The following is a 24,100-nucleotide window of genomic DNA, read 5'->3' as shown; positions in this document are numbered from 1 at the left end:
GCTGATCATGCACAGTATTATCATTTTGTGTGAATCAATCGTTGAATATGTCTCAATCTGTGTCCAGACAGTTCCACCAACAAGACGGCGGTGCTTGATATTTGTGCCACAGGGTGAGGAGAATTCGAGTGAAACCGTCCCCTTGGTGTGTTTGGTCAGTGAACTTTCTTCTAACCGGATTGCTATTTTCTGGAATATTTCCGGCCTGTTAACCGAGGGATCGAGAGGTCCCGGTACAATGGCGGAGGACGGGACCTACAGCATCACCAGTCAGATCATGATGTCGATGGAAATCTGGACTAGTGGCGCTGTCTGTACTTGTATTGTGCAACTGGGGTCTCGAATCAAAAAATGGACTACCAAATCAGCAGAGACAAGGACAGGTGAGTTGGCGATCTTCACAATGATGGTTTGAATTCAAGTTACAATCAATAAGAATGATTAGCTGGAAGATAAGACTCTGAAGCCTGTTAAATAAAAACAAATGCTCTCCAATCTTTATCCCGATAGCTCTGTCACATTTTCCCATTAAACTAGAATCTGGTTTCCCTTTTCGAAGTTATTGAATCTGCTTCAACCATCCTGTTTACGGAGTAGACTTTGGAATGGACTTGTGATCAGTTCTATGCTGGATGGGCTTTACAAACAGAAACCAGACAAAAGTGGAAATTGTTGTCTAAAAATGACTTGTTTTATGAGACATTCATTTATTTTCTCTGAATCTCATTTTCCAGAACCCATCTGTTTTATTGGTTGAATGCTGCTTCCTGAGACCTACAATCTTTTCGAACATTAATCTCTGGGTCTAGCACTTCACAGAAATGTCATTTTCAGAAATTATTCCACGTATATCGCACAGGTTTTACTTGGGCAGGGAATCGGAGCTTTATTGTCACAAACCATTGACATGGGCAGGGCGGTTACTAATGCATGCAAAGGCCTTGACATTAGCAATAGGGCAGAAAGTAGAACAAGAGGGGAGCTGTGATGAACATTAACAAAACTCTGATTCAGCATCAACTGGAGTATTAGTTCTATCTGGGCACCAGACTGTCTGGAGAATGTATTAGAGACAGTGCAGAAAAGATTCAAGGCAATGGTATCAAGGGCAGGAAAATTAATTCCCGTGCATTACCGATATACACTGATGCTGTTCTCCTCGGAGAAGAGAAGTTTGTGCAGATATTTGATAGTGGTGTTTACAGATCAGGAGGGATCTGGGCTGAGTACAGAGTGAAAATCAGTACCCCGTGACCGAAGGATGGAGGGCAGGGCTGTACAAATGTGCTATGGTTGGGAAAGTTATGAACTGCAACATGTTGGAGAACCCTTCTGTACACCGAATGTTCATCATTGGAACACACTGCCTGAGAGTATGGTTGAAGCAGTTCAATCGTGGCGTTCGAAAGGGAATTGGAGAATGGTGAGAAATGAAAGAATGGGCAGGGGGAAGAGGAATTGCAGGCGAGTGGAATAAAGCCTGCCGTTGCTGTCGAGAGGTAGCAGAGAGTTGGTGGGCTGAATGGCCTCCTTCTGTGCTGCAATTATTCTCTGATTGAGTAATGTTTGGAGATGGAAATGGGAAGATAAATTAATGCTGGAAGACATCCGGAATCATTGAATTTTTAAATTGAGGAATCGAGTCTAAAATCAAGGGCGATGTGTTGATGCGCCAGAAAGCATTGGCTGGTCACGTCCACAGTATTGTGATCAGCTGCACACAGCTTTTTAGGGGTGGAAGTCACAAGTCTACCGAGAGAGCCGGGGAGATTTGTTGGGAACTGGCCACTTCAGTTAATGTGGAGAGACTGGAGAAGCTTGGACTCCTGTCCTTACAGAAGAGAAGGTTAAGAAGATAAATGATCGAGGCGGCGATCAAAACCAGAAAGTTTCGATGGAGCAACTAATAGGAACAGTGTACAATGGCAGGAGGTGAGCAATCAAGGGGACACAGATTGAAGATAATCAGCAAAAACTGCGGATCTTTGGAGAGTGTGATTTACACTGAAAGTTCATGAAATCTGGAACACGCAGCAAAATCATATTTACTAGTTACTTTCAGAAGGGGATCTGCAGAATTATTTAACGGGGAGCAATGTACAGGTCTATGATGGAAAGCTGAGGGAGATTGACCCAATTTGGATAGAACTTTCAGAGTTGACACGAGGACAAAGGGCAGCATCATTCACTGGCTCCGTTTTTCCACTATGATATCAGGTGCTGTTTGCATCATACAAACTGATGCACTGTGAGTGTGGAACAACACTGGCAGGCCTGCCAGATAGTTCATATCCATGGTCTAACGTTGTGCACTCGAATACTCTAGCCATTTTCTTATTCTGAGATATTTCTAACACCTTTAACATTGTTACTTTTTCAAAACACTTCAACAGAACGAAATCAAAGGGCGGCACGGTAGCACAGTGGTTAGCACTGTTACTTCACAGCTCCAGGGTTCCAGTTTCGATTCCCGGCTTGGGTCACTGTCTGTGCGGAGTCTGCACGTTTTCCCCGTGTCTGCGTGGGTTTCCTCCGGGTGCTCCGGTTTCCTCCCACAGTCCAAAGATGTGCAGGTTAGGTGGATTGGCCATGCTAAATTGTCCATCGTGTCCAAAACGGTTAGGTGGGGTAACTGGGTTAAAGGGATAGGCTGAAGGGTGCTCTTTCAAAAGGCCGATGCAAACTCGATGGGCCGAATGGCCTCCTTCTGCACTGTAAATTCTTTGATTCCATTTCAGGTGTTGCTATCAGTTTCCCGGGGTTTACTTTCCCCCTTTCCCTCCCAAGGTTCAGGTTCCGATTTTTTAACTGAGTTCCGTTTCCCAACTGAGAATGCCAGGAGATAAGGACGAGACAGATAAGCAGATTCTAATTGCGTTGTCTCTGCAGGATGGTGCAGTCGGGCCCTTCCCGCTTTCACCGCTGTCCTGGAGGTTCTGGTTCTCTTGTTGATTCTACTTCCCATTTGGATTTGTAAAGGCGGCAGATCAAGTGAGGAATCCGGTTCACGAGGGACATTGCCATGATTGCGTATCCAATGTTATTATCTTCTCCTGATTTTATTTTGCTAATTATAGTTCCTTCTTTCAGGAAAATGGGACAACAAAAGCCAAAATGAAAAGTAAGTGACTGAGACATTTGCAAACTACATTACGGACACTCTCTTTGTGTTTAGTATTGTGTGAAGTCCAGTTCAAACCCAACTCTGACTTCAATGTTTCATGTTGACATTCTGTTCGATATTTGAAAATGAATCTAAAACTGCTGTACAATTAATTGTTTTCTCAGCTATTTCTGGGACCTGGGCCAGGATGACCTAACACTTCATTAATACTTCTTGTCCTTGTTCAGTTTCAGTTTGAGCGAGACAACATAAAGGCAGGGGGAGAAAGAGCGACAAACGGGTAAGTTCCATTGAAACATAGGTACCGATTAAATATCAAATGGCGGGAATTCACCGATTGATAAGTGGACTGACCGCCATCAGAATATTCTTCAATCATCTCATTCCTGTTGGTGCCAGAAAACGGCCCATTGTGGATTATAAATCTGCCGCTAATATACCAGATGGGCAGTGGACACTAGACAGGGATTGTCCAGCCATTGGCAAATTGGACTCCATTGCCGTTTTATCTGAGAAGTGATGCATTGAGGGGCCGTTGATCTATTGGGGGAACACAGGCTTATGTGTGAAGCTTTTGGTTTGACTCCCATTGACAATTAGGGCCATTGGCGCATTGATTCGTCATTGTCTTTGCCTATCTCCAGCTGAATATCTATTCGCCGGTAGAAATAATATTTAAATTCATATTGTATTCTTTAATACCTAGGCGAACTCCGCCAAACACAGACACAGAGATTACATGACGGTGCGTTACGGGTAAGTGCAATTAATATGCTGTCAAGCTGCCCAGATAATTGCTGATTGTTGGAATAATGTGCACCCCATCCCACGCTAGATGTTTCACGTGGTTGGCAGAGCACATTCTAGAACACATTTATTTGTTTCAAATCACACTCCTCGCTTTAACTAAAATCAGAACATATTCCTCTGCGGGGGCAGGAGTGGAGGAGCGAGGGGGTTGTGTTGGGACTCGGGAGCAGGAAGCTCTCAGTATCCATTGTTGACATCAATTCCCTCAACAAACATCCAAATAAAATACATTAGCTGCGCCGTTATTAAATGGATGTTCTTGGAACACTATTGATTCCGAATGGGCTGCAGAATACCTTCATTGAAAGCTTTGACGAGTATTTTGAAAAGTTGCTGTCAAACGACCAGAGTCTTGCATAGCCGTGAAATGCGAAAAATAAGAGCAGTGTGGGTTCTGCTACCTGATTTGGAGGTTGAGGCAGAAACATTTAATAAGGCACCTGTATCTTCACTTAAAGTGTTGGAATGTTTAAAACAACGGATCGGGAGATGGGCAGTGTGATAAGAATGACCAGCGTGCTTTATCTTTCAAGTTATTTTATTTAGGCACTGACAGCATGGTCTAAATGGACTCTTGATGTGCACCCCACCCCCCCCCCCCCCTTCTCTGCGATTCTTCGGTGTAAGTCTCTTTATTGTGTCTGTGTTTCTGTCTGGATACGGATTTATCTGCCGGACCCTATAGATAACACACGGGGAAACATGATCATCAGGTTCGCTCTTTAACCATAAATATATCGAATAAAAGTAACAGTTACATCTCCGCAGTTGCCTGGTTATACATTGACGATGTCTGCTTTAATTTGCTTTCCAATTTCACGACTCTATCACAGATCATTTGTCCAGACAATTATTGCAGATACACATTAAGCAGCACCCTCGCAGATAGATATAGAGGGCACTGGAAGAAGATTCAACAGTGGTTTTCAAAAGGGAATCTGTGAAATGGTTGAAGGGAGGAGAATTGTTGAAGATATGGGGAATGTTAAACTGAGGTTGCGCTAACTGACTAGCACTTTCATGGAGCCAGTACGGATTGAATGGACCGAATGGTATCCTTCTTAGTTGTCTCGTTTTGTCACTTCATTGAAGTCGATTTCATTTCGGTATAATTTGACATCTATGTTAACTATTTTTGAATGTCAATGCTTCATATATTTCCCAGTCTCAGGGCGGACCTCTCTATGCCTCCCTGGACTTGGCCGCTTTGGAGAAGAGATCAAAAAAGAAGGCAGGTGGCAGATGAGAACCTGGATGGCTTTTCCTTGATGAATCCTGGAGGAGACAGGATATGCCGAACAACCCGAAACTTAATGGAAATAAACATAGAGCCAAGGAGACTTCTATAAAGCAGCTAAACTCTCCCCGTGCATTGCGCCAAACACTGACTCCTTTATTCAGTGTAGAGGATAAAGTGTTGAGAATCATTTGTGATAATCCGCTGTAACCATGTCGCTAAGGTATGGCAGAATTGTAGAGCAAAGTCTAGTCACAGTGAGAACTCTCTGATGATTGGATAGTTCCGGCGACATTTCATTTCAAATGTCGATATGTAAATATAAATAAATTGATCGACCATTAAACGATGTTGCAATACGACCAATAATTGACAAATAATTGAATGTCATCTGCGATTTCTGTCGAAAATATCAGTTCAGGATTCAGATGCGTTTCACGGGTTGAGATGTGAATTGGGGAAAGTGATCAAAGTAACAATAGACCCAGATGACCACAGGCTGCTTTCCCCTTTGAGTGGGAGAGCTGACTGGTGGTGAGGTAACCTGAGGATCGCAGCACCTCATGCGAGCGGCAATGGCCAGGAGGCGGGGCCTTCATGAACAGCCTCAGTCGGTACGGAAGTTTAACTTCGTGAACACACTGTTGAGCCAGATGGTGTAAATAGGCCCTGAACAGTCAGAGACAGATGTGGAGAGTGATGTATGAAATTTCCCATGACTCCATCTTTCCTTGACCCAGGAAGTATTGATTGAAACCAACATGTCAGAGATGGAAGATGTAGAGTATGTTTAGAAAGGAGGGTCGCATTTGGAACTATCCTCTCTACATGTGGTAGATTTCCTCGTTATGTCAGGACGAGTTCGGAGCGAATTGGTAGGAATTCAGTCCATCAACTTAGCGATGGCCGGATTCCATCTCGATGGACTTTTGTCTTGTTCTGTCTGGATATTCCAATTTATATCTCCATTCTGATTACTCCGGATGAACAGATACGTTTTTACACTGAGTCACAACAAAGACATCTCCCGATATAAAGAAACTCTTTTCAATATCAATCTCCCAGAAATTTCCCAACCAATATCTTGGTGATTGAAATTAACACGTAACAGCATTCGAATTGTTAATGTGAATTTAGATAGTGCGGCAGGATTAGAGGGGACAAATGGCCAGTTGCTTGCTGGAAATGGTGTTGCGATATTGCGAATGATTTGGAGGAATAATAATAATAGCATTTAATTTCCCATGCAAAAGTGTACAATTGTATTTGGTTTCACATCCAGTATAGCAGTAAAAACAGTTCAAAAGAGTAAATATTGCTTGTATGCCACCATTCATACTTTTGTGAATATATGTCATGCATCCATACCAAACACGCAGAACACAATTCACTAAATATATATGAAAAACAGCAAGTTAAATTATAATTATGTTATTGAGTGTTCATGGTACTGGGAACAAAATACCTCTGGAGCCGATTGTCCCTCGCAACATTATAAAGCATCGGCTCAAAGAGTGAGAGGGTCTACCGGTGATGGTCTGAACATTCCCCTGAGCTACTTTGTGAAACAAATTATTGAGTTGCGTCTGCTGTCGACCAACGGTTTTACCTGAAGTGTTGTCAATTCTCGCGAGCTTACCGTTGCTGTTCACACTGAGGCAACCATACCAGACTGGCATGTTAACCATTCAAATAATATCTGCCAGAACTTTTTATACCTTCTCTGAAGCATTATGATTCATTTCAAACATTTTTAGCTTCTAATTAAAAGCAATTTTTAAATATGCTGCCGCTGTTCTCTGTGAAGCTTAGCTTCTGGTCTACATATGTTCCCGGACTCTTGAAACACACTTCAAACTCTGCCGGTTGATCATTAAGATACACAGCGTCACACGTATGTAGGTCATTCATATACAAAAGTAGTGCTTATACAAATCTGAAGAGAATTCAATTGGCGCGATTTCTGAAGAGTGGTCACACGTTCAAAGTAGAATCGAGGGAGTACGTGGCAAATGGAAATTGGTTTCAATTTCATCATTGGAAAGTCAAAATAACGTCTTAAATCATCGAAATGTCACGGTACAGAAGGAGGTGATTTGGCCACGTTATCCATGCCAGCCCGAGGACACTCAGATTCCATCCTTATCCCACTATCTCCCGCCACTCACGTGTATTCTAAATACTGATAGGGTTGACAATTGAGAAACATAAAGATAGAAAGAGTAAGGTGTCTGAGATATCTTGTCATATAAGTACACGTGGACACATGGACTCGTACTTATAAAGCAATGACACAAAAGTAATTCAATAAAAGTGGTGTAACCCTCCGTATCCCGCCCTGTAAACAGTCCAGTGGATAGCAAAGGAATTGGATTCCAAACTCCTCACCAAGCACAGGAACAATCCTGGCAATTTCAGCCTTTGGTGTAATAATGAGGGAGGTGACTGGAAAGCTTCTTGGGATGGGGAGTTTCGGTTCGATCACAGTTGTACCTAGACTCCTGATTATTAAAGAAGGAATCGCAAGTTTTTGCCGTGCAGAGCCAATTGGAGCCATTTCCACCTACCAAGGACATCCCTGAGAGCTCCTTCCTTTCATAAATAAATGACAGAATCACTGTCCTGGACACCCGCAATGATCAGAGAGCAGAGAGTCGATGTGTCCATACCAAGCTGTGTATTCTGTCTATTAATTAAATTATTCCCGGTGCTGCCGTTCATTCAAGCAGATCGGACATGCTGCCAACCAAGCCTTGTGATTGTGCTCCTTTTAGGTAGTTCAGCCAGAGAGTGAATTGCCGGAGGCTGGGACAAAACTACCTGAAACACAATAACTGTGAGAGACAAAATCATTCACCAGTGGTTCTGTTGTGTCAGGAAGAGACAATATTCCCAATGAAGGATGGGGTGCAAGAGTAAACTATAAAATAGCCCATTCCCTCATTAATGAATCTAATTTGAATCAAATGCCGAGACTAACAATTGAATGGTGAATGATTTTGTCTCTCACAGTTATTGTGTCTCAGGTTGTTTTGTCCCAGACTCCGGCTTTCAGGATCTCTGACTTTGAACTGCCTAAATGTGCACAGTCACAAAGCTTGTTTGGCAGCATTTCCCTTCTGCTTGTATGGACGGCACCACCGGGAGTAATCTAGTTACAAGATACAAATGAATGAATACCAGGACAAAAAGAGAAAGTGACGCACTTCAGGACTAATGGAAGTATAGTGGATGTTGCTATGTTTGGTACGATGCAGAGCAACAGCTCACAATCAACCATGTGTCAATGGCCAAGGTTATGATTTTTTATTATATATCTTCAGGGCCAATCATTGATCCTGATACACGGGGGCGAATACCTCCCTCCCCCACGCTAACACCACTAACAGACGCACTCCACTCTTCCGCTCACAGAGAACATGTTATTTCTTTACAGCCCAGAAGGGCAGGCAAGGCTTTCCGATTTAACATTTCATACCAGTATTAAATACTCATGGTATAGGAGTGATTTCCTACACGAATGACGATATCAATGACCCACCTCCTGCAATTGGACAGTTCTGAATGAGGAATGAAGATCCGGGAAACAGCTGCTGCAGCGTACTGGACATTAACCACTTCACTGGTACTCTGGGATTGACACCGATTAGGCCCTGGGGAACTCAGTACTCGCAAAGCATTGTGAAAATGCTCATGTTGCGGAAGTTACGTGCAGTGTTTAAAAGTTGCGCACTGGAAAATTGAACTTGGATGAGGGCGTCCTGTTGGGTGCCTGACAGATACTTAGTAAAGGTACCACCGCACTGCTCTGCCTTGAAAGGTCAAGATCTTCAACTCGCGGTTATCGCTGCTGAAAATGTGGTGGAGGGACCAGACTCCACAAACTGCATGAAACGTCAATGGTGCTAAATCCAACGACATCATTGCTGTTACATGCCTGGGTCCAGAGACATGCCCATAATTTAGAGCGTTGGTTGTGTTACATTCACCCGCAACACATTAACTTGTTCGGAATTCAACAAAAATATACCAAACTAAAAATCGCCAGAATTCGATGTCTATATTTTAGTAAAGTATCAGCCAATTGCGTCTCCCCGCCTGTCTCTTTGAGTCAGATTTGCATCTCTGGTCCTGGGGAGTACGGTAATCTTATGTTCTACTGGTAACTCCTTCCACCTCCTCTTTGTCTCGACCCATCAACATATACATTCTATCCATTCCGCCATGTGCTGATCCAGCTTCCCCACTGAAATGCAACACTGTTTTTCACCAGGATCTTTTCTTTGGGAGCTCGGTCAACATTCACCCCATACTCTGTTCAAAGACCTTGCACGTTAGCTCCGCCGATTGGATGTATGCTAATCTCTATGATATTGATGGACTCTCAGTCATTTCTCTTCCCCACAAGTGGAATTGTTGTTTTTCTCTATCTCCGCTGAAGCCTCTCTCAGAATTTTCAACAGCTCTATCAGTTCGCCCACCAGCCTGTTCTTTCCTAGAGTTCAGAGCGCCAGCCTATGCAATCTTTCCCCACAGTAACAGCCTCGAAACACGAGCAGGCAATTTCTTGACAAGGAGCAAATCTTTCCATCCGGTGTCTCCGAATCTGCATTTTGTGACATCGGCATTTAACACCGTTAACGTCTCTCCCGGTTCCCGCCCTCCTCACTCCCTCATGTGCTCACCATTGTCCCTCTTTAGTCCCTAAATGCCACGCTACAATCAATCCCTTCTACTGCTGTTTCTATGTTCACTTTTCTGCAAGAACTTGGTGGCCTCCTCCGCGTTGGCGAAATAGTGGTCCTTTACCTGCTAGCTGACCTATAGCTCGTGGGGTAGAGCATGCCAAACTGCACCTTGCTGTTATACAGTCAGGATTCGGAGCTGTTAAATTCTACCCAGCGCTTGGCCAGGTCTGCTCCAATGTCCACGGACAGGCGAATGGATTGTCCTTCTCATTTGCATCCTTTCCTGCTTATCGTCATCCTCAGGATCCGCTCCTTATCCTGGCGCCTTGGGCCATTGCCGGAGCTATATGTGAGCGAGGTCTACCTCCGCGGCTTTGGCGAAATGTTCCTCGCTCACCAGCTTCCCGAGCATTGCTGCTCCCTATTCGACTGGGATCCTCCCTCCGATCCCTCTGGAAGTCCCACGATCTGCAGCTTTTGCCGACTTGAGCTGTTTTCCTCGTCATCGCCATTTCCCCTCAGCTCTACCTAAGACCTGGCCAGCCTCGCCACCTCGGCTTCCAGATCAGCAATCCGATCCCCCTTATGTGTGGCGACTTTGTCGAAGCCTCGTGTGGTTACCTCTTGGGCCTCAAGCCTCCTTCGTGGGGTCATCGCGGCCTCCACTGCCGCCCCCACGCCTGCCATGACGTCTACCTGCATTGCCGCCCTGTGCTTTTGGAATTCGGAGGGAATGAAACTCAGCATGTTACGTCTGCCTGTGTCTGCACTGGAAATTCCGTGAGGTCATCCGTCGCTGCTCCGTGTCGCCACGGGGTCATCCCTTCTCCAAAGCTGAGGGATCGCTCTCCTCAGTTTTGCTGCTTTTCCGGCCGGGTTGCATGTTCCTCGGCATGTTACTTGGCCCTGTGGTTCATGCGGTGGGGGGGCGGGCGGGGGGGCGGGGAAGGGGGGCTGGTTGCTAAATTTCTGTCCTTTTGGTTCCCGGCTGTTGCGGTTAAAGAGTCTTAACGAAAGTTTATAAACGAGAGCCCCCTTCTGTGAGACCGCTCAGCTCATAGCCACCACTGAAAGTGGACAAAAGGTGATCTCGGATCACACTGATTGCTTACGGACGCAAATCGCCAAAAGTTTCTGAATTTCAGGAAATAAGTGGGACTGACTTATGTTCCCTGTGAAAGGGTTAAGCAGAGCAATTGTAATAGGTGGAAAGGAGAATGGGGGATCAAACTGCCTATGGGCCTCTGACAGAAATCATTCTCTTGGAATAATCTATGATTCATGCCCTTCTCTGATCAGAATCCATCTTGAAGACAAAAGGGTTCTGGCCGCCCGACAGCCAGCAATGAAGGCTGACAATAAGCTGATCCATAAATTTAAATCTTTGTTCCATCACCCCTTTGAAAGGGAAGGAGGCGAGACAATTAAAGCAAGGCAGGACGCCAAGGTAAGGAATGAGCAGCTGGCAACGCTCTGAGATCGCATCCTCAGACCACGCTGAAAGGTAATTAGGGTGGAGATTAGACTCGAAAGCTGAGGTGTTCCCATTGCTATAAGGTGGGACACGTCTGTCCAGCATATTGGAAGTTGTAGGAAAAGCCCATGGGACTTGTTGGAGATCAGAAAGTGTATTCTGAATGGGAACAGAAGTGGAGAATACTACAGGTCAGACTTCAGCTCAAGCAGCAACTTTGAGACCTGAGATAAACACTGCCGTAACAGCAGGTGTGGCGAACGAGGTATATGGGAAATGTGTCGAAGGGGAACTATCCTTGAGGATGAGAGTAATTCCAATGAGATGTTCAGTAGGCCATCATGAATGGAGGAACGAGGGAAACGTGGTGTTCCCGAGTGCCTGTTCCCCTTGTCCTTGTAGGTGGTAGATGTCACTGGTTTGGAAGGTGCTGCGGAAGGAGCCTCGATGATTCGCTGCAGTGCATCTTATAGATGGTACACAGCTGCCACTGTGTATAGGTGGCAGAGGGAATGAATGCTTGTGGAAGGCATTCCAATCAAGTGCGCTACTTTTGACTTGGATGGTCTCGAGCTTCGTATTCAAACGTGCCCACCATTGATCTGGACTGTGGTCTGATGTCGGTCAAATAAATTAACACAACTGTGCTCTGCTTTTCTTTAGAATATTCAAATTGAGCTTCTGACTGGAGCTAAATTCAGCCAGAATTGGCGCGCAACCCCTGTTCCTGCTTCGATCTATCACACACGCACAGTCCCTGTTGCCCTCTCTAAACCACAGTGTGTCTTATTTCTGTAGCTGTCTTCGTTCTATTCTTCCCCTATTTGTCTAACGCGACACGTTACTCCCTCGCGTTACTCATTCCTATTTTCCTTTGCGGTCCGACCACCACCTCATAACTTTGTAACTCTTTCCAGCTCTACTATCAATCTCTGAGTGACTTGTCTGCATTCCGCACTCACGCTATCTCTCTACGTGTTTATCTCTACATTCCTCTGCCGTCTTCAATGTGCATGGTTTGCATTGTTCTCTTTGTTCTTTAATTCCGTCTTGATATCTTCATCTCTCTCTGTTTTCCCTGCCATTAACCGCTCATGCCGTCTCTCATTTTGTCCATCTGCCTCTCACCCTGGCGATCGCTGTGAAGAGTGTTGATTTGTTAAGTCACAGAAGACCTCCTCTGTCCTCAGTGTGCCGCATTCCCTCAAGCAGCGACCCGTCTGAGTAAAGGCCTTTACCAAAGTATTGGATACAGTTAAGTTTGGCGATTCTATGGCAGCATGTGGCGCAGTGGACCGCACTGGGACTGCGGCGCTGAGAACCGGGATTCGAATCCCCACCCTGGGTCACTATCCATGTGGAGTTTGCAAATTCTCACCATATCTGCTTGGGGTTCACCCCCACAACCCAAAGATGTGCAGGTTAGGTGGCTGAGCCACGCTGGAGTGTCCCTTAATTGGAAATAAAAATATTTAGGTAATCTAAATGTACATAACAAAAAAAGATTTGGCGATGAGGGAAGATGTCTGTTATTATAGAGGGGAAATAGAAAATGAGTCAGCTCCTTCTGACCAGGGAACCGCTTCAACAAATTAAGGCAAATTCCACAGCTCCTTGTGGAATGATACCATTCAGTTACAAACTGACTTGGACAAGCAAATGGAAAGGAAATGCTTAAAAATGAACACAGAAGACGAGAAAAGATACAGGCAGGCACAGGACGAAAAAGAGTCCATGGGGCGAATTTCGATTGAGTATCATGTCCAAATAATGAGAACCGCGTATGTAATCTGTGATTAACTAGAAAATATGTGGATCTCTGTTGTATTTTTAAAAATGGGAACGTTATGTGGAAGCTGCTAAAAACTCACCTTGCTCCACATCTTGTGTCGCATCCAGATCTGGTGAGCGCAAAATAGGACGAATATATGGTCCTTTGAAAGGGTGGAGACGAAGTCTGCAAGAATACGTAAAGTAATGATACGTTTGCAGCTACAAGATTTGTTTGGAGAAATTTAGGTTGTTTCGTTTGAAGGGAAATGATTGTGGGAAATCGTGAAAGAGGAGACACGATTATTACAGCATTGTATAAAGTAAACAACAGAACATGCTGCTACTATTGCTGGTACAAAGGCGAGATGATATAGCTTTTTACTTCGCCAAGAGTGGCAGGGACATATGAGGAATATATTTACTTTATTCTGCGAGTGGCAATAACCGCTACTCTCAGTGACAATGTGTTGTGGAAGTTGAAAGCACTCATATTTAGAAAAGGGAACTTGATGATCGAAACTACATTACAGGGTTAAGGGAATGAGGCGATGTGAGGGGATTGAATGGATTATGATACAGGTTGATGGCATCAATTTGCAGCCCGAATTAGCTTTTGCATATGCTGTATTCATTATTTGGTTATCCGCCTGTTTCAGTCACATTGAGCTATATCAGCTACACATAGCCAACATGATTTTATTGTACAGATAACCCATTAATCGATTGATCAGCCAGATCAACTGAACTTCGTCACTGGGGAATGATTGAAACGCTTCACCATCAATCGGTGATAGCACAATCGTGAGTGAATGTTTCTGAACTGTTTTGTTCATCAACATGAAACTGGATCAGTCCCCTGTATCTCCGATTATATTTGCTGAGCCAGAGACATATGTTCAACATATTCAGCGCAAATAATAATAATCCAGTCCAACATCAGAGTTGGAGACATAAAGTGAATCTCTTTGAGCCGAGAGAACAGAGCAGAGTTTTGAGGAAATAGTGAAGCGATATAAACATTGCCAAAAACACCAGGACAGTAAAAAACGTTTTATAACATCATCAACACATGAAATAAAGGTTAAACTGCACGTTAACTAATTTCACAATGGGACGGTGAATACGTTCGATTAGAAGAAAGAGTGAACATCCCATGACTGAGCAAATGTAGGCTGGAATCTGAACTGCAAAATTCTCTCCAAGTTTATGTATGTGAACACGCGCTTATTTGCAGAGGTCCTTGTTCTCCGGTGGCATGGTTACATTCACATCACTCTTCGTGGTTCTATTCACCCGAAGAAGCAACAGCTTTGGCTCCGGTGGAAACTATATGGTTCACAAGGGAAAGACGATGATGTACTCGTAATGATACTGAACTACAAATTGAGAGGTCCAGTCTGCCTGCACTGGCGATATAGATTCAATGCACAGCACCACAGTTAATGGAATTTAAATTCAGTTCTTAAAATATTGAACAAAATCGAGTCTCAGTAATGATGAATAGAAAATTCTCAGTGGTTGTTGTTAAAATCTGGCTGCGACATCTACATCCCACGAATATATACAGAGAAAAAATAGAAACATCACAGTACTGATTGAGGAGAAAGCTATTTTACCCAGAAGGTGGCGACGGTTCGCAATGCACTGCCTGGTTGGCTGGTGGAGGCAGCTTGACTCAAATCGTCAAAACAGCACTTGGCACATCATAATATTCAAGGCTGTGGGCCAAGTCCTGGCTAATGGGATTCGGGAGGCAGATCAGGTGTTTTTCATGCGTTGGTGCAGGCGCGATGGGTCGAACGGTTTCTTCTGCACTGCATTATTTTGTGATTCTAATTTTGTGAATGGGTAACATTGTAATCATATCATTTTCACAAATATCATAAAGGATTAATAAGTATAAAGTGTTCTAAAACTTTATTATTGCTGGGAAAGTTAACAAAATATTGGATAGGATTACAAAGGATTATGAATGTTGAAAGGAATTATAATTCATTATATGGTGATATAAATTAGTTGGATGCAGCTATTCATAGAACAGTAAACACTCTATGTACACAGTGCCCTACAGTAAACAGTCTATGAAAACAGTGCTCTACAGTAAACAGAGTCTATGTGAAGTGTGCCCGACATACAGTAATCAGAGTTATTTCAACCGTACTCTACAGTAAACAGTCTATCTAAACAGTGCCCGGCAGTAAACAGTCTACCTAACCTGTGCCCTACAGTCAACAAAGTCTATGTTAACAGTGCCCTTCAGTAAAGTGAGTCTATGTGAAGAGTGCACTACATACAGTAAACCGAGTATATGTAAACAGTACTCTCCAGTAAACAGTTTTTTCAACAGTGCCCTGCTGCAAACAGTCTATGTAACAGTGCCTTGCAATAAACAACGTCTATATAAACAGTGCCCTACATTAAGCAGTCTTTTTAGCAGTGCCGTACAGTAACCAGTCTATATAAACAGTGCCCGACATTAAACAGTCTATGTAAACAATACCCTACAGAAAACAGTCGAAGGAAACAGTGTCCTACCCAAAACAGTCTCTGTAAACAGTGGCCTACAGTCAACAGTCTCTATAAACAGTGCCCTACGCTGAACAGTCTATGTGAACAGTTCCGCACAGTAAATAGTCTATGTAAACTGTACCCTACAGTAAACAGTCAATGTAACCACTGTCCTGCAGTAAACAGACTATATAAACAGTGCCCGACAGTAAACAGTCAATATAAACTGTGCCCTACAGTAAACAGTCTACGAAAACAGCGTCCTGCAGTAAACAGTCTATGTAAATATTGCACTACAGAAAACAGGGTCTGCGTGAAGAGTGCCCTACATACAGTAAACCGAGTCTATGTAAGCAGTACGCTACAGGAAAGAGTCTATCTAAACTGTGCCCGACAGTGAACAGTCTATGGCAACAGTGCCCTACAGTAAACAAAGTCGATATAAAGAGCACCCTACAGTTAACAGTGTACATAAAAAGTGCCCTGCTGCAAACAATCTGTATAAACAGTGCCCTACAGTAAACAGACGGTATACACAGTGCCCTACAGTAAACTGTCTATGTAAACAGTGCCGACAGTAAGCAGTCTATGTTAACAGGGCCTAGCAATATACAGTCTTTATAAACAGTGCCATACAGTAAACAGTATATATCAACAGTGCCCGAAAGTTATTAATGTCTGTAAACAGTGTCCCACAGAAAACAGTCGATGAGATTAGTGCCCTACAATAAACAGTCTATATAAACAGTGGCTTTCAGTAAACAGAATCTATGTAAACAGTGCCGCACAGTAAATAGCCAGTATAAACAGTGCCATGCAGTAAGCAGTCTATATAATCAGTACCCTACAGTAAACACTATATATAAACAGTGCCCTACAGTAACAGACCCCTACTTTAAGCAGTCTTTGTAAACAGTGCCTTGCAGTATACAGTCTATATAAACAGTGCACTACAATACACAGTCTATGGAAACAGTGGCCGACAGCAAACAATCTATATAAACAGTGTCCTACAGTAAGTAGTGTATGTAAACAGTGCCTTGCAGTAAACTGAGCCTGTGTAAACAGCGCCATACATTAAACAGTCTATATAAACAGTGCCCTGCTGCAAACAGTCTGATTAAATAGTGCCCTGCAGTAAACAGTCCAAGTAAATAGTGCCCAAGAGTAAACAGTCTATGAGATTAGTGCCCTACAGTAAACAGTGTATGTAAACAGTGCCCTACTGTAAGCAGTCTAAAAACACAGCCCGACGGCAAACAGTCTATGTAAACATTTCCGTACAGTAAACAGTCTGTGCAAACAGTGCCGAACAGTAAATAGTCTATATCAAGAGTGCCCTACGCTGAACAGTCTATGTAAACAGTTTCCCATAGTAAACAGTCTATGTACACAGTGCCTTGCAGTAAACAGCCTATATAAACAGTGGCCTACAGTAAACAGTCTATAGAACAGTGGCCGTCAGTAAACAGTCTTTCCGAACAGTTTCCTCCGGTAAATAGTCGATGTAACCAGAGCCTTGCAGTGAACAGAGTCTATGTAAACAGTGCCGCACAGTAAACAGCCTGTATAAACAGTGCCTGGCAGTAACCAGTCTATATAAACAGTGCCCTACAGTAAACACTTTGTGCAAACAGTGGCCGACAGTAAACAGTCTGTATAAACATTGCCCGACTGTAAACAGTCTATATAAACAGTGCCCGACAGTAAACAGTCTTTATAAACAGTGCTCTACAGGAAAAAGTCGATATAAACAGTGCCCGACAGGAAACAGTCTATGTAAACATTGTACTACAGAAAACAGTCTCTGTAAACAGTGTTCTACAGTAAACAGTCTATATAAACAGTGCCCTACGCTGAACAGTCTGTGTAAACAGTTTCCCACGGCAAACAGTCTATGTACACAGCGCCCTACACTAAACAGTAAACAGAGTCTCTGTGAAGTGTGCCCTACACAGTAAACGGCGTCTATGTAAACCGTACTCTACAATAAACAGTCTGTCCAAACAGTGCCCGACAGTTAACAGTCTATGTAAACAGTGCCCTGCAGTAAACAGTCTACGTTAACAGTGCCCTACAGTAAACTGAGTCGATGTGAAGAGTGCCCTACATACAGTAAACCGAATCTATATAAACAGCACTCTACAGTAAACAGTCTATATAAACAGTGCCCTGCTGCAAGCAGTCTGTGTAAACAGTGCTGTGCAGTAACAGTCTCTGTAAACAGTACACTAAAGAAAACAGTCTATATAAACACTGTCCTACAGTAAACAGTCTATGTAAACGGTGGAGTGCTGTAAACAGTCAATGTAACAGTACCCTACTGTAAACAGTCTATCAACAGTGCCCGACAGTAAACATGCTATGTAAACAGTGGCCTACAGTAATCAGACCAGATAAACACTGCCCGATAGTAACAGTCTATATAAAAAGTGTCCAACAGTAAACAGTCTATGTAAACATTGTACTACAGAAAACAGTCTCTGTAAACAGTGCCCAACAGTAAACAATCTATGTAACCACTGTGCTACAGTAAACGATCTATATAAACAGTGTCCTGCAGTAAGCAATCTATGTAAACAGTGCCCGACAGTAAACAGGGTCTGTGTGAAGAGTGCCCTACATACAGTAAACCGAGTCTATGTAAACAGTACTCCACAGTAAACAGTCTATCTAAACTGTGCCCGAAAGGAAACATCCTATGGCAACAGTGCCTTACAGTAAACAAGGTATATATAAACAGCACCCTACAGTAAACAGTCTATATAAACAGTGCCCTGCTGCAAACAGTCTGTGTAAACAGTGCCCTACAGTAAGCAGTTTATGTTAACAGTGCCTTGCAATAAACAGAGTCTTTATAAACAGTGTCATACAATAAACAGTCTATACCAGTGCCCTCAAGTTATTAGTGTATGTAAACAGTGTCCTACAGACGTTTATAGATTAGTGTCCGACAGGGCTAAATCGCTGGCTTTGAAAGCAGACCAAGGCAGACCAGCAGCGCGGTTCAATTCCTCTATCAGCCTTCTCGAACAGGCGCTGAAATGCGGCGACTAGGGTCTTATCGCAGTAACTTCATTTGAAGCCTACGTCTGACAATAAGCGATTTTCATTTTTTAATTTCATAAAGAGAGCCCTAAATTAACAATGCCCTACTTTCAGCAGACTTTGTAAACGGTGCCTTGCAGTAAACAGAGTTTATGTAAACAGTGCTGCACCGTAACCAGACTGCATAAACAGTGCCATTCAGTAAACTGTCTATATAAATAGTGCCTACAGTAAACAGGCTATGTAAACAGTGGCCTACAGGAAACAGACTATATAAACAGTGCCCTCCAGTAAACAGTCTATGTAAACAGTGCCCTGCTGAAAACAGTCAATGTAAACCATGCCCTACTGTAAACAGTCTATGTAAACAGTGCCCTAAAGTAAGCAGAGTCTATGTAAACAGTGCCCTACAGTAAGCAGTCCATGTAAACAGTGCCTTTTTGTAAACATAGTCTATATAAACAGTGCCATACAGTAAACAGTCTCTATCAACAGTGCACTAACAAAGAACAAAGAACAAAGAAATGTACAGCACAGGAACAGGCCCTTCGGCCCTCCAAGCCCATGCCGACCATACTGCCCGACTAAACTACAATCTTCTACACTTCCTGGGTCCGTATCCTTCTATTCCCATCCTATTCATATATTTGTCAAGATGCCCCTTAAATGTCCCTATCGTCCCTGCCTCCACTACCTCCTCCGGAAGTGAGTTCCAGCCACCCACTACCCTCTGCGTAAAAAACTTGCCTCGTACATCTACTCTAAACTTTGCCCCTCTCACCTTAAACCTATGCCCCCTAGTAATTGACCCCTCTACCCTGGGGAAAAGCCTCTGACTATCCACTCTGTCTATGCCCCTCATAATTTTGTATACCTCTATCAGGTCGCCCCTCAACCTCCTTCGTTCCAGTGAGAACAAACCGAGTTTATTCAATCGCTCCTCATAGCTTATGCCCTCCATACCAGGCAACATTCTGGTAAATCTCTTCTGCACCCTCTCTAAAGCCTCCACATCCTTCTGGTAGTGTGGCGACCAGAATTGAACACTATACTCCAAGTGTGGCCTAACTAAGGTTCTATACAGCTGCAACATGACTTGCCAATTCTTATACTCAATGCCCCGGCCAATGAAGGCAAGCATGCCGTATGCCTTCTTGACTACCTTCTCCACCTGTGTAGCCCCTTTCAGTGATCTGTGGACCTGTACTCCTAGATCTCTTTGACTTTCAATACTCTTGAGGGTTCTACCATTCACTGTATATTCCCTACCTGCATTAGCCCTTCCAAAATGCATTACCTCACATTTGTCCAGGTTAAACTCCATCTGCCATCTCTCCGCCCAAGTCTCCAGACAATCTAAATCCTGCTGTATCCTCAGACAGTCCTCATCGCTATCCGCAATTCCACCAACCTTTGTGTCGTCTGCAAACTTACTAATCAGACCAGTTACATTTTCCTCCAAATCATTTATATATACTACAAAGAGCAAAGGTCCCAGCACTGATCCCTGTGGAACACCACTGGTCACAGCCCTCCAATTAGAAAAGCATCCCTCCATTGCTACCCTCTGCCTTCTATGGCCTAGCCAGTTCTGTATCCACCTTGCCAGTTCACCCCTGATCCCGTGTGACTTCACCTTTTGTACTAGTCTACCATGAGGGACCTTGTCAAAGGCCTTACTGAAGTCCATATAGACAACATCTACTGCCCTACCTGCATCAATCATCTTAGTGACCTCCTCGAAAAACTCTATCAAGTTAGTGAGACACGACCTCCCCTTCACAAAACCGTGCTGCCTCTCACTAATACGTCCATTTGCTTCCAAATGGGAGTAGATCCTGTCTCGAAGAATTCTCTCCAGTAATTTCCCTACCACTGAAGTAAGGCTCACCGGCCTATAGTTCCCGGGATTATCCCTGCCACCCTTCTTAAACAGAGGAACAACATTGGCTATTCTCCAGTCCTCCGGGACATCCCCTGAAGACAGCGAGGATCCAAAGATTTCTGTCAAGGCCTCAGCAATTTCCTCTCCAGCCTCCTTCAGTATTCTGGGGTAGATCCCATCCGGCCCTGGGGACTTATCTACCTTAATATTTTTTAAGACACCCAACACCTCGTCTTTTTGGATCACAATGTGACCCAGGCTATCTACACCCCCTTCTCCAGACTCAACATCTACCAATTCCTTCTCTTTGGTGAATACTGATGCAAAGTATTCATTTAGTACCTCGCCCATTTCCTCTGGCTCCACACATAGATTCCCTTGCCTATCCTTCAGTGGGCCAACCCTTTCCCTGGCTACCCTCTTGCTTTTTATGTAAGTGTAAAAAGCCTTGGGATTTTCCTTAACCCTATTTGCCAATGACTTTTCATGACCCCTTCTAGCCCTCCTGACTCCTTGCTTAAGTTCCTTCCTACTTTCCTTATATGCCACACAGGCTTCGTCTGTTCCCAGCCTTTTAGCCCTGACAAATGCCTCCTTTTTCTTTTTGACGAGGCCTACAATATCACTCGTCAACCAAGGTTCCCGAAAATTGCCGTATTTATCTTTCTTCCTCACAGGAACATGCCTGTCCTGTATTCCTTTCAACTGACACTTGAAAGCCTCCCACATGTCAGATGTTGATTTGCCCTCAAACATCCGCCCCCAATCTATGTTCTTCAGTTCCCGCCTAATATTGTTATAATTAGCCTTCCCCCAGTTTAGCACATTCATCCTCGGACCACTCTTATCCTTGTCCACCAGTACTTTAAAACTTACTGAATTGTGGTCACTGTTACCGAAATGCTCCCCTACTGAAACATCTACCACCTGGCCGGGCTCATTCCCCAATACCAGGTCCAGTACCGCCCCTTCCCTAGTTGGACTGTTTACATATTGTTTTAAGAAGCCCTCCTGGATGCTCCTTACAAACTCTGCCCCGTCTAAGCCCCTGGCACTAAGTGAGTCCCAGTCAATATTGGGGAAGTTGAAGTCTCCCATCACCACAACCCTGTTGTTTTTACTCTTTTCCAAAATCTGTCTACCTATCTGCTCCTCTATCTCCCGCTGGCTGTTGGGAGGCCTGTAGTATACCCCCAACATTGTGACTGCACCCTTCTTATTCCTGATCTCTACCCATATAGCCTCACTGCCCTCTGAGGTGTCCTCTCGCTGTATAGCTGTGATACTCTCCTGAACAAGTAGCGCAACTCCGCCTCCCCTTTTACATCCCCCTCTATCCCGCCTGAAACATCTAAATCCTGGAACGTTTAGCTGCCAATCCTGCCCTTCCCTCAACCAGGTCTCTGTAATGGCAACAACATCATAGTTCCAAGTAGTAATCCAAGCTCTAAGTTCATCTGCCTTACCCGTAATGCTCCTTGCATTAAAACATATGCACTTCAGGCCACCAGACCCGCTGTGTTCAGCAACTTCTCCCCGTCTGCGCTGCCTCAGAGCCACACTGTCCCTATTCCCTAGTTCTCCCTCAATGCTCTCACCTTCTGACCTATTGCTCCCGTGCCCACCCCCCTGCCATACTAGTTTAAACCCTCCCGTGTGACACTAGCAAACCTCGCGGCCAGGATATTTATGCCTCTCCGGTTTAGATGCAACCCGTCCATCTTATACAGGTCACACCTGCCCCGGAAGAGCTCCCAGTGGTCCAGATAACAGAAACCCTCCCTCCTACACCAGCTGTTTAGCCACGTGTTTGTCTGCTCTATCTTCCTATTTCTAGCCTCACTGGCACGTGGCACAGGGAGTAATCCCGAGATTACAACCCTCGAGGTCCTGTCTTTTAACTTTCTGCCTAGCTCCCTGAACTCCTGCTGCAGGACCTCATGCCCCTTCCTGCCTATGTCGTTAGTACCAATATGTACAACGACCTCTGCCTGTTTGCCCTCCCCCTTCAGGATTCCCTCTACCCGTTCGGAGACATCCTGGACCCTGGCACCAGGGAGGCAACATTACATCCTGGAGTCTCTTTCACGTCCACAGAAGCGCCTATCTGTGCCCCTGACTATAGAGTCCCCTATAACTATTACTCTTCTGCGCTTTGACCCTCCCTTCTGAACATCAGAGCCAGCCGTGGTGCCACTGCTCTGGCTGCTGCTGTTTTCCCCTGATAGGCTGTCCCCCCCGACAGTATCCAAAGGGGTATATCTGTTCGAGAGGGGGACAACCACAGGGGATTCCTGCACTGACTGCCTGCCCTTTCTGGTGGTCACCCATTTCTCTGCCTGCACCTTGGGTGTGACCACACTTACATAACTGCGATCTATGACGCTTTCCGCCACCTGCATGCTCCTAAGTGCATCCAATTGCTGCTCCAACCGAACCATGCGGTCTGTGAGGAGCTGCAGTTGGGTGCACTTTCTGCAGATGAAGCCATCCGGGACGCTGGAAGCCTCCCGGACCTGCCACATCTCACAGTCAGAGCACAGCACCCCTCTAACTGACATTGCGTCAATTAATTAAAATTAAAATTTGTCTTTTTTTTTTAATAAATACTTTTTTTAAATTTCAAAGTTACTGTCAACTATCTGTTTCCTAGCACTAGATTTCTAATACAAATGCGATAGCCAACTATAATATTCTCCGATCTCTGGCTTAGATATCCTCTAAATTATAATTAAGTTATTATGTTTAATTAGTTCCCAAATACTCAAAAAAATTTAGGTTAGAATCCCAACCAGCCACTCAGGTCACAGCTTTTCTGTGATGTCACTTCAGTTTCCCCCAGACGCACACAATTTGAAAAACAGGTATAAAAGTAAAAATCACTTGCTTACCTTCTGAGATGTTCTCAGGTTCTCTCGCTGACAGAGACTGCTCCTCCACCTCCAATCCTTGACCTGCACAATGCTAATAATATAATAATATAATATGGCACTTACCTTACACCAATGGGTCTTATTATTAGGTTAGAGGAGGAGGGTGGGTGGGAGACACTACACGTGTAGTGTCTCGGGTTTCCTCTCCACCAGAATTTATTGTTTGGGGGGGGAGGGGGCTTGCCAGAGGTCGAACTTCCGGTTCCCGCCGAAATCCAAAGGGCTGCTCCTGTAAAGGTAAGTGCTTTTAAATTCACTACTCACCTCCAAGAAGGCCCCTGCGCACCGCTGCCGCCGAAATCCAAAGGGCTGCTCCTGTAAAGGTAAGTGCTTTTAAACTAACTACTCACCTCCAAGAAGGCCCCTGCGCACCGCTGCCGCCGAAATCCAAAGGGCTGCTCCTGTAAAGGTAAGTGCTTTTAAACTAACTACTCACCTCCCAGAAGGCCCCTGCGCACCGCTGCCGCCGAAATCCAAAGGGCTGCTCCTGTAAAGGTAAGTGCTTTTAAATTCACTACTCACCTCCAAGAAGGCCCCTGCGCACCGCTGCCGCCGAAATCCAAAGGGCTGCTCCTGTAAAGGTAAGTGCTTTTAAACTAACTACTCACCTCCAAGAAGGC

The 24,100-nt window shown here is 44.4% G+C and overlaps 1 protein-coding gene across 1 annotated transcript in view; it reads left to right on the top strand.

Moving 5' to 3' along the window:
- Positions 1 to 238: 238 nt before the first annotated feature.
- The window catches only part of LOC140402834 (uncharacterized), a 100,301-nt gene continuing 76,439 nt past the window's right edge, over positions 239 to 24,100 (top strand). The window contains exons 1-2 of the mRNA XM_072490456.1: positions 239 to 383; positions 3,831 to 3,880. Of these exons, the coding sequence (XP_072346557.1) occupies positions 239 to 383; positions 3,831 to 3,880 (195 nt within the window). The remainder of the gene's footprint in view (positions 384 to 3,830; positions 3,881 to 24,100) is intronic.

This window comes from Scyliorhinus torazame, chromosome 26, assembly GCF_047496885.1.
Source record: "Scyliorhinus torazame isolate Kashiwa2021f chromosome 26, sScyTor2.1, whole genome shotgun sequence".
NCBI lineage: Eukaryota > Metazoa > Chordata > Chondrichthyes > Carcharhiniformes > Scyliorhinidae > Scyliorhinus > Scyliorhinus torazame.
The sequence above is the reverse complement of the archived record's forward strand: the minus strand, read 5'-3'. Positions and strand labels throughout refer to the sequence as shown.